This window comes from Lepidochelys kempii, chromosome 2 (genome assembly GCF_965140265.1).
Source record: "Lepidochelys kempii isolate rLepKem1 chromosome 2, rLepKem1.hap2, whole genome shotgun sequence".
NCBI classification, from domain to species: Eukaryota; Metazoa; Chordata; order Testudines; family Cheloniidae; genus Lepidochelys; species Lepidochelys kempii.
The window spans coordinates 186,765,403-186,778,359 of NC_133257.1; the positions used below are offsets into that span (position 1 = coordinate 186,765,403).

General features: G+C 39.7%; 2 protein-coding genes across 3 annotated transcripts in view; one reads left to right on the top strand and one right to left on the bottom strand.

The window, feature by feature from the left end:
* Positions 1-12,957, bottom strand: part of CRTAP (cartilage associated protein) — a 142,770-nt gene that overhangs the window by 36,314 nt on the left and 93,499 nt on the right. For both annotated transcript variants that reach the window (XR_012157463.1, XR_012157462.1), the window contains exons 9-10: positions 4,491-4,620; positions 787-966 (exon numbers count right to left, since the gene is read on the bottom strand). The gene's annotated coding sequence lies outside the window, so the exon portion shown is untranslated. The remainder of the gene's footprint in view (positions 1-786; positions 967-4,490; positions 4,621-12,957) is intronic.
* SUSD5 (sushi domain containing 5) overlaps positions 1-12,957 on the top strand; it is a 71,083-nt gene that overhangs the window by 4,769 nt on the left and 53,357 nt on the right. The window contains exon 2 of the mRNA XM_073333072.1: positions 5,782-5,959. Coding sequence (XP_073189173.1) covers positions 5,782-5,959 — 178 coding nt within the window. The remainder of the gene's footprint in view (positions 1-5,781; positions 5,960-12,957) is intronic.

Genomic DNA, 12,957 nt, shown 5'->3' on the forward strand with positions numbered 1-12,957 from the left:
GGTTGGGAACCCTCTATAAAAATGAGCTGCAAAGGATTTTTTGAATGCTAAGTTTTCGGCTTTTCTTGCTTTGCTTTTCTCTAATGCATAAAGAAAGCCTGAAAAGTGTTGGTCAAAGAAACAGGGTTTTTAATTGTTGTTGTTTTATTTTTGGCTTTTTTTATCTTGGAAATGTTAGGAATGTAAAGTCTGTTCTGGCCTTAAGTCATACCCAAAAGAGCTCAATCTATTTAGCTCATCAAAGAGAAGGTAAGGGCAATTTGATCATGTCTGTAATCACCGGCAGAGGGAGAAGATGTCTGGAAGTAGAGAGCTCTTTAATCTATCAGACAGAGGCATAAAAAGGTTCAGTGACTAGAAGTTAAAGTCAGCAAATTTCAAATGGAAATAAGGTACAGTGCATGTAAGGACCATTGGAACAGATTACTAAGGAATGAGGTGTAAATTCTTCATTTCTTGGAGCTTTGAATCAAGGTTGGATGTCTTTCTAGCTGACATATTCTAGTTCAGCCACAAATTATTGGTCTGGAGACAGGAGTCACAGGATGAAAGCTACATTTTGTTACACAGGAGGACAGATTAGATTATCATAATGGTCTCTTCTGGCCTTAAAATCTATATATCTCTGGATACTCCAAGGCATCTTGTCTTCTATATATCAGAATGCATTATTTTTATTGTAAACTATTTGGGGCAGATATTATCTTTACATTTGTGTGCTACAGGGTGTTGAATATATTATTCATGCTAATCAAATAATAAATAATAACTTTCATAAGAACATACATAAGAATGGCCATACTGGATCAGAACAATGGTCTATCTAGCCCAGTATCCTGTTTTCTGATAATGGCCAGTGCCAAATGCTTCAGTGGGAATGAACAGGGCAATTCTGAGCGATCCTCCATTCCCTGTTGTCCAGTCCCAGCTTCTGGCAAAGCTTTTCTTTTTCCAACAGATCAAAAGCTAAAAACAGAATAGTGTAATAATATCAGTACATTTACAGTAGAGGCTAAAAAACCAATGCAATGACTGTGAAAACGACTCACTTACCTTTGCTTTATAAGATGCAAAGTGCAGCAAATTAATCAAGCATCAAGAACACTACAATTGTCAAAAACAAAGGCCATTTAAAATACTTAATAATTTTGATACATATGCTCGTGTTTTTGTGAACTGTGTTGTCTTATGCATTAGGACAGAGAAAACAAAAAATCTGAAGCAGAAATCAGCATCTACTACAATGGGATTTGTTATGTTTTACATACACAAAGAGAGACGTACATCACAGAATCCAACAATACCTGCTATCAGGATAGACCTTTACGTGCTGTGAAATTCTAAAGGTCCTAGACATAACACCTTTTCTTATAAAATGCTCCCAACTATATCTAACTGGCTGCTCTTACTATAGAAAAATATTGCCTGTAAATGGAAAGTCATTAAATATTAATGTCTTGCACTGTTTACTAAGGCTAGACTCCTACTGGCTTCAAGAAGGAATCTTGCCTGAGTACTAAAGCACTGAGCCCATTACTACTGATTAGTGATTGGAAGAAGAGACCCAAATTTTTGCCCAAAACTTGAAATCAGCTTTTTGAGGTTAGAAAAAGGTTGGTTTATGTCTCTACTCCTACTGGTTTCAGCTGGGACCTGAAGAGGAAGTACCAAAATACTGCAAGAAAGACTATTCTCACGGTATTTCTGAACTTGCCAGAACCAAGAAGTACATGAAATCTCTTGAGAAAGTCTCACAAGAATTCCAGATCAATTTCTAGGCCAAAGAGGGGTGACTAGTTTGAACAGGCTAAAAATAAGCATGCAAAATTTAGGGAGGGATTCTGTCTCCACACTAGTCCCCCTGGCTAGCCCTGGTGTGGGAGCATGGTGGGACAGAGATCAGATGTGAGGAAGCATGTTAGGGGTAAGAAAGAGTGGGGGAATAGCACCAGAATGCTAAGAGGAGTTCTGGGCTGCTCTAAGTGCACAGAACACCTTGTGGCTAACTAACTGATGCCAGAGCCATATTGATGGCTTAAAGCCACCTTTGCCTCCTCAGCCCATGGGCTATGCCTTTTGTGCTGTACCTCCAGGAGGCTATCTAAAGCAGAATGAACATGTGAACCTCCTGAGGTTATCAATTCAAAAGGATTAACTCCATCTATCTAGTACTTCTGTCACAATATTTTAAGCTCTCAGCCCTAATGTCAGTATTCGTGCCCCCAGAACATTAATGTTTTCCTCATTTACATTTTATGTGCATATGAATTTGCCCCTGATAAAAGTGAAGGGCTCATAAGCAGTTACTACACTGGTGTAAAAATCCTCAATGTAGATAAGCCTTTTCAACCAGCAACCTGAAAAAATCAAAATTTTATTAATTATTAATTATTATTATTACTCTAGTGCCCAGTAGCCAGAGCCCCGCTGTGCTAGGTGCTGTATAAACATATAACAAAAAGGCAGGCCACGCCTTAAAGAGCTTGCAGTTTCAACAGGTGAAGATGCACTTGAAATTCTATTCATATATATTTTGCAAGCCCTCCATTAGAAATGTTTCTAGGCCAGATTCTGTCTTGGGATATGTGCAAAAGCCATCCACTGATTTAAGAGCTGCAATTTTGTACTTGAGGGCTGAATTTGACCAAAAGCTACTTTTACAATTTTGATTATTCATTTCAGTTATCAAATGACGAGGCTCCCAAGAATGCCCACCTATAAAATAAAATTATATGTTGATAGCCCCAAAAATTTTTGTAACACCATTATAAGATGTGGAATTCAAAATCAATATCGTAGTTTTGATTTATATAAGGGAACTTACCAAGTAGGTGTACTAGTATATTTTTTCTTTCATTCCCCAAAACACTGCTCTAATGTGACACTACTGTGAATGATGTAGACACATTGGAAATGCCAACTGTCTTGCAAGTCAAATACCAGAGGATTAAAGCTTATTCATTTTATTTCATTTTAAATGAGAAAGCAAATAAAACTGAGAACGCTTGTTGCAAATTAGGCAGATAGCCATAATGTTCTTGAAAACTTTAGAAAAAGTATATAGGTCAATCTGGTATCCAGGTCAGTCTTGTTTATTTGTACCCCATCTAACCAAAGCTTCCTAGTAACTTTCCCCAACACAATGGATCAGTCCCATGTCCCCCATAAATCTATTTATCCAAATATTTTGGACATCCACAAAACCTTTCAGACAGGTAGGACTGTATTATATTTAAAAAAAAACAAAAAAACTAAATAGGCTGTCAGAATCTTCAGAATTTTCAATAAAGCCTCATTGAAGAGCAGTGCTTGATTAGCCATAATTACCAGCACACTAATAACAATAAATAAGGAAAGTTGTCCTTTAGCTCTCAGTCTTGGTTGGCGGAAAAGGAAACAACCTTTGCTGCAATCCTGCAAAGCTGCAATTGATAGGGACGGCTGGTAAAAAAATTAACGATGAGCGGCACTACCTCAGATTACATTTTGATGGAGCCTGATCACTTACCAACTTAGTCTTTTCCCTTATTCATTTAATTAAAATGTTTGTGGATGAAAGTAGTGCTTATTAAGGAGGAGGACTAACACTTAGTGCTCAAGCCAGATGCTGCATATGATTGCTCCAGACAACTCTGCTGGTGTACCTCAGTCCTGAACAGAGACCTTCAACTATGCTGACCTGTGTGATGGCTTGTAATGTGGACAAATTCCCTGCTGGAGGAGAGATCCCCGATGGTGAAAACATGCTCTTCTTCCCTTTGGAGGTCTCACTGGAGACATTATCACTGCTAGATTTTCAGGTGGCAGCTGTGGCACCTTTTTTTCAGGCCATAGTTGGTCGCAGGTCTGCCAATGTCTCCTCTGACCAAGACCGTGACACAGTCATCTGCATATTTGTGACCATCAGGCTACATTACTGCCATGCATTCTATCTGTTGCCTTTGAAAAGTATTCAGAAGTTTCAGTAGTAGAAAATATAGAGGCTTGCTGCCATCTCTGCTCTGCCCTGGCTCCAGCTCATTTCTGATGGGAATTCAAGGTGTATATACAGTGCCTATCACATTAGAGACCAAATCTTTGATTGGGGTCTCTGTGTGTTACCTGAAACATAACTCAACATTTCTCATTGCAGGAACTGTGATCCTGTTGATTGATCTCATTGTCAGTTACTGAGTTAAAATCTCTGCTGCTGATGGCAGGATGTTGTCAGTCATACAGCCACATCTCTGGAAGTTATTCCCGCCAGCAGTCTGCTAGAGCCAAAGTTTCGTTAGATCCAGGTTGGGGTTATCTGTTTGCTAAAGCCAGAAGTGCTTGAGGAAGGTGATGGGCCTGGCATACAATGTAGGATGGATCACCTGAAGGATTCCTGATTTAGTTTAGTCAGGGCCCATGTAATCTGGGATGAGGGAATTTGCTACCTAATGCCCCAATTGCTGTCGAATTGTGCAGCAGAATCTAAGATTTTATTTAAATAAAATGTTACTTACGATAACAAAGAAGCCCTTCCTGACATAAACTGTTGTAATCTGATGTACTGCTGTCTTCCTGGGTCTGCCGACATCCAAAAACAAATGCTCCGAGACTTGCGTTAACTCAGTGGGGTGTTAACTTCAAAACCTAATTATGAAAATGTAAATGTCAACATTGTTAATTATTTTGCTGCTTATCATTTTTTGCGGAATCATCTAGCAAATATGCTTATTCTACAAATCAGTCATGACCTAGGCTGCCTTTGATGCAAAACCCTACCTGCCCTCTGCCCAACTGCTACAACCTCCAGCTACTACCCCGATAAAGTCCACAATGCAGGAGTGAGTTGTAAGAACAAAAATCTACAGTGCACTGAAAATTTAAAGTCAGGGTAAAATAAACTGAGTTTAAAACAAAATCAAACAGTAAGGAATACTCTGCTGATTCTATTAGTCATTTTCATATTTCATTCAATAAAAGCCTTCCACTTTTTAAAAATGTACTTGAAAGTTCTGCATAATTTCCAGTCTGCAGCTCCAGTATGATATGAAAACCATGGTGATTTGCAGCAGAATTTAGGTCCAGGTTATTGCAAAGTATATGAAACCTTTCCTTTCCTAGCAGAGACTGGGAATTAATTTGTTGCTGATATGGAAGAGCGAGTTACATTGCTAGCTTTTTAAACTGGTATTTGTTATTTTATAAATTTGATTGATTTTATAAATTAAGTGTAAGGCATCCAGGTGCCTTTGTAATGGTTTCCGTTACCAGTTCCTATGGGATAGATTCTGACTCTGACTATACACCCATATAAGGGATTAAGAACCCCTATTTACACTTCAAGAGCTGTACAGACTTTGGATCCAGGCATGTAGGAGTAAGGGGAGCCACTCACCTGGATCAGAAATATGTGGAAACTTAGCCCCACTTCTCTAATTACTGACCAAGGTAGCTAAACCAAGCTATGTGTATGTGTGCGTGCACACGCTTGTATACAGGAGTAGTAATTTACTAGTGGTACAGGCCAGAAGCAAGGACCAGATCCTTGAAGGTGTTTAGATGCCCAGTTCCCATTGATTTCAATAGACATTAGGCACTTAAATATCTTTGAAGATCTAGGCCTAAGTTACTAGCTCCCAAGATCAAGGAGCTCAGTTAAAATTAAACTGAGATCATAAAAGAAAATAAGTTTAATTTTGCAGTTGATAGGTTTGTCACAATCCACAATATATTTGTGTATTTATTTAATACAACACTGTGACATGTGACACATTTTGTTGTTATGTATGTCTGTCTTTGGTGCTGCAGGGAAGTTGTTCACAGTTGAATCCAGAAACAGCTCTCAGGGTCTGGACCTAACCGCAGCTCAGAAATTGTGTGCTGACCTGGGCGCTCGCTTAGCCACTGCAGAGGAACTGAGACGGGCTGTAGTGGACTGTTCTTTTGCCGCATGCACCAGAGGTTGGCTGGCCGACGGTACCATTGGGTAAGGAGAATGGAAGCAGCAAAATCCACCCTAACCAGCATGAATGATTGCTCTCAAACAAGCTTTCCCACTTTGGGTAATATTATTACCGAGAAACACTGGGCACAAAGAAATGCTTATGTAACCAAGTCTCGGGTGTTTCATTCAGATAAGCTAACTATGCTGTTACCTTGCACAAAATCAGTCACGTACAGCTGATGCTGCAGAGATGTGAGTGTACATAGATCACCTAATACACAGTTCTAAAATATATTCATCTTCCTTTTAATCTTAGAAATACATTGTTTCAATCAAATTCCCTGTGGCCCACAAAATATCTTGTTTAAATCCAGAAAATATTGAGTAGCTAGCTGTCAATATCTTGGATGTTGTCATTCGCTATTATTTGTTGAATACCAACAGTGTACCAAGCTCTAAAGGAATGTAGGCCCAGATCCTCAATTTAACTCCCATTCTGAGAGTTAGGTTAGGTACCTAAATGCTTTAGAGGATATGAGCCTTACACTTTACAGGCCCAATCCTGCGGCCACTGAAGTCAATGGAAAAGCTCTCATTGACTTCAGTAGTGCAGGGTCGGGCACCCTGTGGACAAAATAAATAACAAACACAGGGTCTGATCCAAAGCCCATTGAAGTCAATGGGGGCCATGCAGCGTAAATTTATTAGTTATTATTAATTTTTATAGTGCCCAAAGGAGTGTTAGGTTCTTCACAAAAACAAATTGAAAGACATGTTCCCGTCATAGGGAACTTACACTTAGAGCTGACGTGATGAGTGCGGTTAACAAACCGGAGGGAATTGGATGAAAAAGGACATTGCTTCAGCTATATGATCACACAGTGACTCAGTTTAGGCATCTTGATGGTTTAGATAACTGTGATAATTGATGGACTTCTTGTGGGCACTGGGAAGAACTACACAATTTTTGATCAGTGGACCAAAATTTACAGGTGTAATTTATCTAGATGGTAAAATTGTTGGGGCAAGGGTGCCAAACTATTGGGCCTAACATAACGGGGACATTATCTCACTTGAGGTCTCTGGGTGTTCATGTTTAAATGGAGTCACTGTGTGATCATACTGCTGAAGCAATGTTCTTTCTCATCCTATCCCCTCCTGTTTGTTACCCTCACTGGTCACATGATATCTAAGTGTAAGTTCCCTATGACAGGACCATGTCTTTTTATTCATTTCTGTGAAGAACCCTAGTACACCTTTGGGCACTATGAAAATAACAAAACAAATAATAAATATTAAGAAGGGTGTATTAGGGAGAGACTCTCAGAAGAATGTTGAATGCATGGTGGATGAGGTCAGGGAGCTGGTCCCAGACATGGGAAAGCCATATGGAAAAAAAAGCACAAAGACAAAAATGGAAGAAGGGGAAAGACTGGATAGTTATGTCAGGGACAGGCAAGCTGATAAAAATAAAATAGAGTTCTCAAGTGTCAAATAAGTTTCTTCAGGAAACAAGAGAGCAGTAAGTTAACACTTCAAAGCCTTTGAATTTCAAGGTGCTTTGCAAACATTCAGGAACCTTCCCAACACATGATGTGAGGTAAGGAAGTATAGTTACCCTCATTTTATAGTTAAGAAAACTGAGACATAGAGACTTATTTAATGGTACATATCTATGTAGTCATTAGCGACATGGGAACAGAGGCCAGGTTTTTTGGCTCCAAATCATGTGCGTTAAGCACAAAGTCATTCTTTCCTTCCCTCATCTAGTAAACCATCTGGCCTTCATTTTCAGAGGTCCTGAGCACTCAACAGTTCCCATGGACTTCAACAGGAGTTGTAGGTGCTCAGCACTTCTGAAAGCTAGACTTTGAGTGTTTACCATCTTCACAACAAGCAAAAAAGTGTATTTTCCTGTATGATGTATGGATTGGGACACTTTAAATTAGGTTTGGTTTAATCTAGAGTGTTTTACTATAGTTCTATTGTATACAAAAATAACTAAAATTGACACATGGGAACAGGGACCGATGTACCTGACTGAATAAAACAGGCTGGTGTACAGCCAAGGTCTGCATGGTGGAGGCTCCCTAACAATCCCTCCCTACCCCAAAAAAACCCTGATCCATCCTTCACTCACCCACACCCAACAACCTTCAAGTTCACACCCAGGCTCTTTCGCAGCAATTACTTCCCTCTCCCTCAGCTCCTCCATTACCCCTGTCTCCCCTAAGCCTTTGCACTGCTTCTGAGGGGTGCAGGAAATATATTTCTGTATTGTAGTTTAAATGAATTATTACTCAAAGTTCTGTATTAATATGCCTAGGTTGGAATCTATTTGTCAAAAAATATTTCCTGAATCTTTTTTGTTGTCTGTATTGTTACAGACATAGTTGCTGACGGGTATTTTGAAATAAATCACCAAAATGATTGAAACTGGCATAATTATATTGTGCTATTTTGACAAATGAAATATGCAGTATTTTAAAATATTGTGCACAGAATTTTTAATGTTTTGGTGCAGAATTCCCCCAGGAGAAGATATAGGTTAGTCTTATCCCTATTTTACAGATGCAGAAACTGAAGCACAGCAACATCAACATGATAATCCCACTTAAGAAAATGGAAGAGTGCAAAATTCTGTCCTCCTGGACAGAAACATAGCCACATTTATTTTTGCATGTGGCACATATCAGTAGATACAATACTATGGCCAGTGGTGCATTATAACAACATAGGAAAGAAACAGTGACTTGCTCAAAGTCACACAGCAATTCCATAGCAAAGCCAGGAACAGAATCCAGGTCATCTGATTCCTAGTTTTGAGAGTTAACCACAAGAACATCTTTCCAACTTGTGAACTCTGCCTTCAGCTGGTTTCTCACCTCTTTAACCTTGCTCTACTCTACTGCTTCCTTCAATTTGTATTTGCAAAGTTCACTTGAATAAAGTACATTAGCCCATTTACTGTCAGTGTCTAGTGTTGACAAAGTTATGTTTTTCCACAGAATACTGTCCCCTTAAAAATTCTTAAACTTTAGGGAATTATTAGCTTTGGTGACTGTTATTAGTTATTTTAGATAGCATTGGGCTATATGCATTTTTAATGATAAAATACAGTTTCCAATTATTTTTTTCCAAAGGATAGAAAATTTTACTATAAATGAAAAAAACTTCAAATGAAAGTAATTATTTCCGGCACTCTGTTTTGTCCAAATGAAAGTATTTAAAATTAATTTTAAAGTACTTTTGAAATTAAAAAAAAATCCAGTTTAAAAAAAAAAGGAATAAGATAGGTTCCGTCACTCAAACTTTCTCTTTTTTTCTCTTACCAACCCAGTCCCTGAAATAGGTTGCAGGCCTGAAAGCCAAGAAAACTATTTTCATCCCGACAATGTACATGGCAGGATTATTAAACGGGTCCTTTTATACAACTTTTCAGTAGTATTAAATGAGGAAGTGGGGTGCGTGGGGTGGGTGAGACAAGAAGTGTCCCCATTCTTCCCTCTAAGCACTGTCAGCATTTTAAAGGTGCAAGAAGACAAAAATATTTTCTATTTTCTGAGCCACAATAGGCTGACAGGCTGATCTCAACTGCTCATTGAAGACAATGGTGCTATGACAATTTACACCAGTTGGGGATTTGCCCTGAGTACGTGATTATGAAGAATGCTAAACTATTCATAATTAACAGCAGTTTGCTGCAGCACATCAGAATGCAATAGCTCTGTAGGACTGAATACCAGCAGCTCCCATTAAAATTACTAGGAACTGCTGGATCCTCAGCACTTTTGAAAAATTAGGCCACCTGTTTAGATGTTTAAATAATTTAGGCACCAAACCTTGGTCTCACTATGTAAAATATTAAGAATACAAAGAACCCCCAAAACAACAAAAGCATGTCTTGAAGCATATGGAATACATGTAACTCTTATTTTATGAGGGAAAATAGGACACTAGGGTCATATGGCAAACCCTGACAGAAAAGTACAATTAAGATGTGTTTCTTAAGAATTAGAGAAAAGAAAACAAAAAATGCAAGTCCCAATGAAGTAAATGGTCGCTCTTAAAACCATTACTCTGCTTTATACCTGAGGGGGGCTCTTTTTTGGTGAGGACTCCCACTGTGTTAGACACTGTATAAAGACATAGTAAAAGACTGCCCCTACCTCAAAGAGCTGATAAGAAAGGGGAAAGAGAGACCCAGAGAGGTGAAGTAACTTGTCCAAGCTCACCCAGCTAGTGAGTGGCAGAGCCAGGAACAGAACCGAGGTCTTCTGCATAGGGCTAGGTGGAGTGGAAAGGGTCTCATTCTCTTCAAGAAGACAATGAAAATTAGGGAAGGAGATGACAGCTGTGGTGGGGATGAAAGGCAGCTGTGGAGAGGGGCTGGGAATGAGTATATTTGCCCTGAGAACTTCAGTACAGAACACCGAGAATGATTATAGGGTTTTCACTATAAAGAATAGCTATTTTATAATATACTGTATGTGAGCCCCACCATGCTTGATCATCAGAGATTCGAGGAAGACAGAATAATCTGTGGGATGTTCATTTTCCAACTTTCAGAAACCTAAAAATAAACACAAAGAAGAGGCTGGAATGAAAACCTAAAGAACATACTGTACCGTGCTGGAGGGCTTCACACAGGGCTTTCAGATTGAATGTTTAAATCCAAAAAGTAGTTGCAAAAGATCATCATGCCTTCAGAAAGCATTGCACCTCTTTCTTCCTTTCATTCACTGGCAGCTCACTTACTGCTTTTATTGGGTCATTAATCTGACAAGCAAATATGTCACAAGAGTGTCATTTTGTTGCAAATAGCTATTAGCACTTATTCCAAGATGACAAATGAGAATTACAGCAGGGAGGCTGGAAAACTTAACACCACTTCACTTCCTAAAATATAAAAATGTATACTACCTTATTTCCAGAAGGTGCTAAATATTTTAGAATTCATTTTAGAAATGTTTGTGAGCTTTTTCTTTGAACCCACCAAACACCACTCTAAATCTTCACATGTGAAAAACGGATTTTCAAAAATTAAACTGACAGTAACCTGAAAAGCATCGGCTTGATCTCTCTTAAAACCAAAGTCCTCTATTTATCCACACAACAGGTAAAAGGCAATGGCAGTGCAAGCTCCCCAATGCTGCCCTGCTGATGTGCCCCAGTCCTAAAAAGAGCCAATTTTGGGAGTGAGAGGGTTTCTGTGAGCTTTGAATCCTTGATACATATCTGCTGAAATTACCAATTTCAATTGTGGACATCAATTTACTCGGAACTGAACTGTGACCACCCATTAAGATTGCAGCATTGCTATCAGATGGCAACAACTTTTGGTCACTACCAACCTGGGCTAAATTTGAAATAGTGATCTGGAGATGAAAGGATCCACATAATATTGCTTGATGTAATGTTCTGGTATGTGTGTGTGTGTGGTAGAAGGAGAGAAGGATGTGTCACGAAACCAATGACTTTTTTATTTAAAATGAAATCAGTCATTCAGACTGTTTCTTTTCTGCTCTGGCTGCCAATATCTAATCTAAGTATTTCCCAAAGGAGCACTAGGCACCAAATAAATATGTAAAAATATTTTCTTTCCAAAAATAGGACCTAGACTTTTCACTCTGCCCTCACATCATGTTCATTGTTGTTGTCTAGAAGGCTAAACCATTTTGTATAGCTCCACTACTGGAAGGCTTGACTATACAGAAGGGTCTTAAAAGTAGTAAGGTTTGGGATCGTCCAGATCTTTGTTGGCAGGGAACACTGCAGCTCGGGCTCCCCCTCGAGAACACCCTGCCTCCAGCATTTGAATTTCATCTCTGGGACTCCCAGCTGCAGTACCTTTCGTGATCAGAGTTATCCCGTGTCACAGAATCAGTGCTGATCTCTGAGACAGATCAGACCTAGACCCACCAGGGATTTAAAGATTAGGACAATACCTTGAATAGAATATTGAACTGGCAGTTAAGAGGGCAGAATGTGTGAAGCAGAAGATCCTCCCGAGGCAGGATTTTACAAAGTTGGTCAGCAATAGATTGAGGTGTTCCCTACTGGCTTTCACTATCAAGAAGGACATGGCTCTTTTTGACCATGATGGCACAGTTTGTCAGGAAATTCACATCATCCAGGTGCCCTGTTCCCACACCCCACCACCAGGGAATTCAGTCTTTTTTTTTTAATCCGAGGTGAAGGGATCATGGTTGTTGACACTTCTCTCTGGTTGAATTTCCCAACTTGGAGTGGTCTGTGGGAGAAACAGGACAGTCAATGTGGTGCTCCTCGTCTGATAGATCAAGGAGTGTTCTGTCAGAAGTTTGGACAGGACCAGCCATCACAATTTCTGAGGTCAGGGTCATATCAGCAGATGGTACATGCTGCATCCTCTGACTAGCAAATGAGGATGGCTCCATTCAGATATCCTCACTCTGTCCCCATCTTGGATGTCAAAAAATGTATTTCTCAATATAAGAGTGAGAGCATAACAGGAATAACTGGCAAATAGGTAGTACTCCATCTGATCACCTGCATTTCAACATCATCAAAACTATTCATGGCATCCTACATACTGAAGTCCTCCTCTTGCAACAAGCTCATGCCTGTTCATGTTAGGGTATATGTACACTGCAATTAAAAACCGAGGGCTGGCCCATGCCAGCTGACTCAGGTTTGCGGGACTCGGGCAAAGCGGCTATTTAATTATGGAGTAGACCATCAGGCTCAGGCTGGAGCCTGGGCTCTAGGACCCTGCAAGATGGGAGGGTCCCAGAGCTAGGGCTGCAGCCCAAGCCCGAACATCTACACTGCAATTAAACAGCCCCTTAGCTCGAGTCCTGCAAGCCCCTGTCAGATGGAATGGGCCAGCTGTGGCTTTTTAATTGCAGTGTAGACATACTCTTAGTGTCTCAGACCTACCCATTGCTAAACCCTAGCCTCCTCCAGTAAAAGCTGCAAGATTAAATGGGCATTATTTGGCTACACATAATCTTGTTTCAGGGTTAAACCCACTTCCACATGCTTCCTTCTACAGTCAT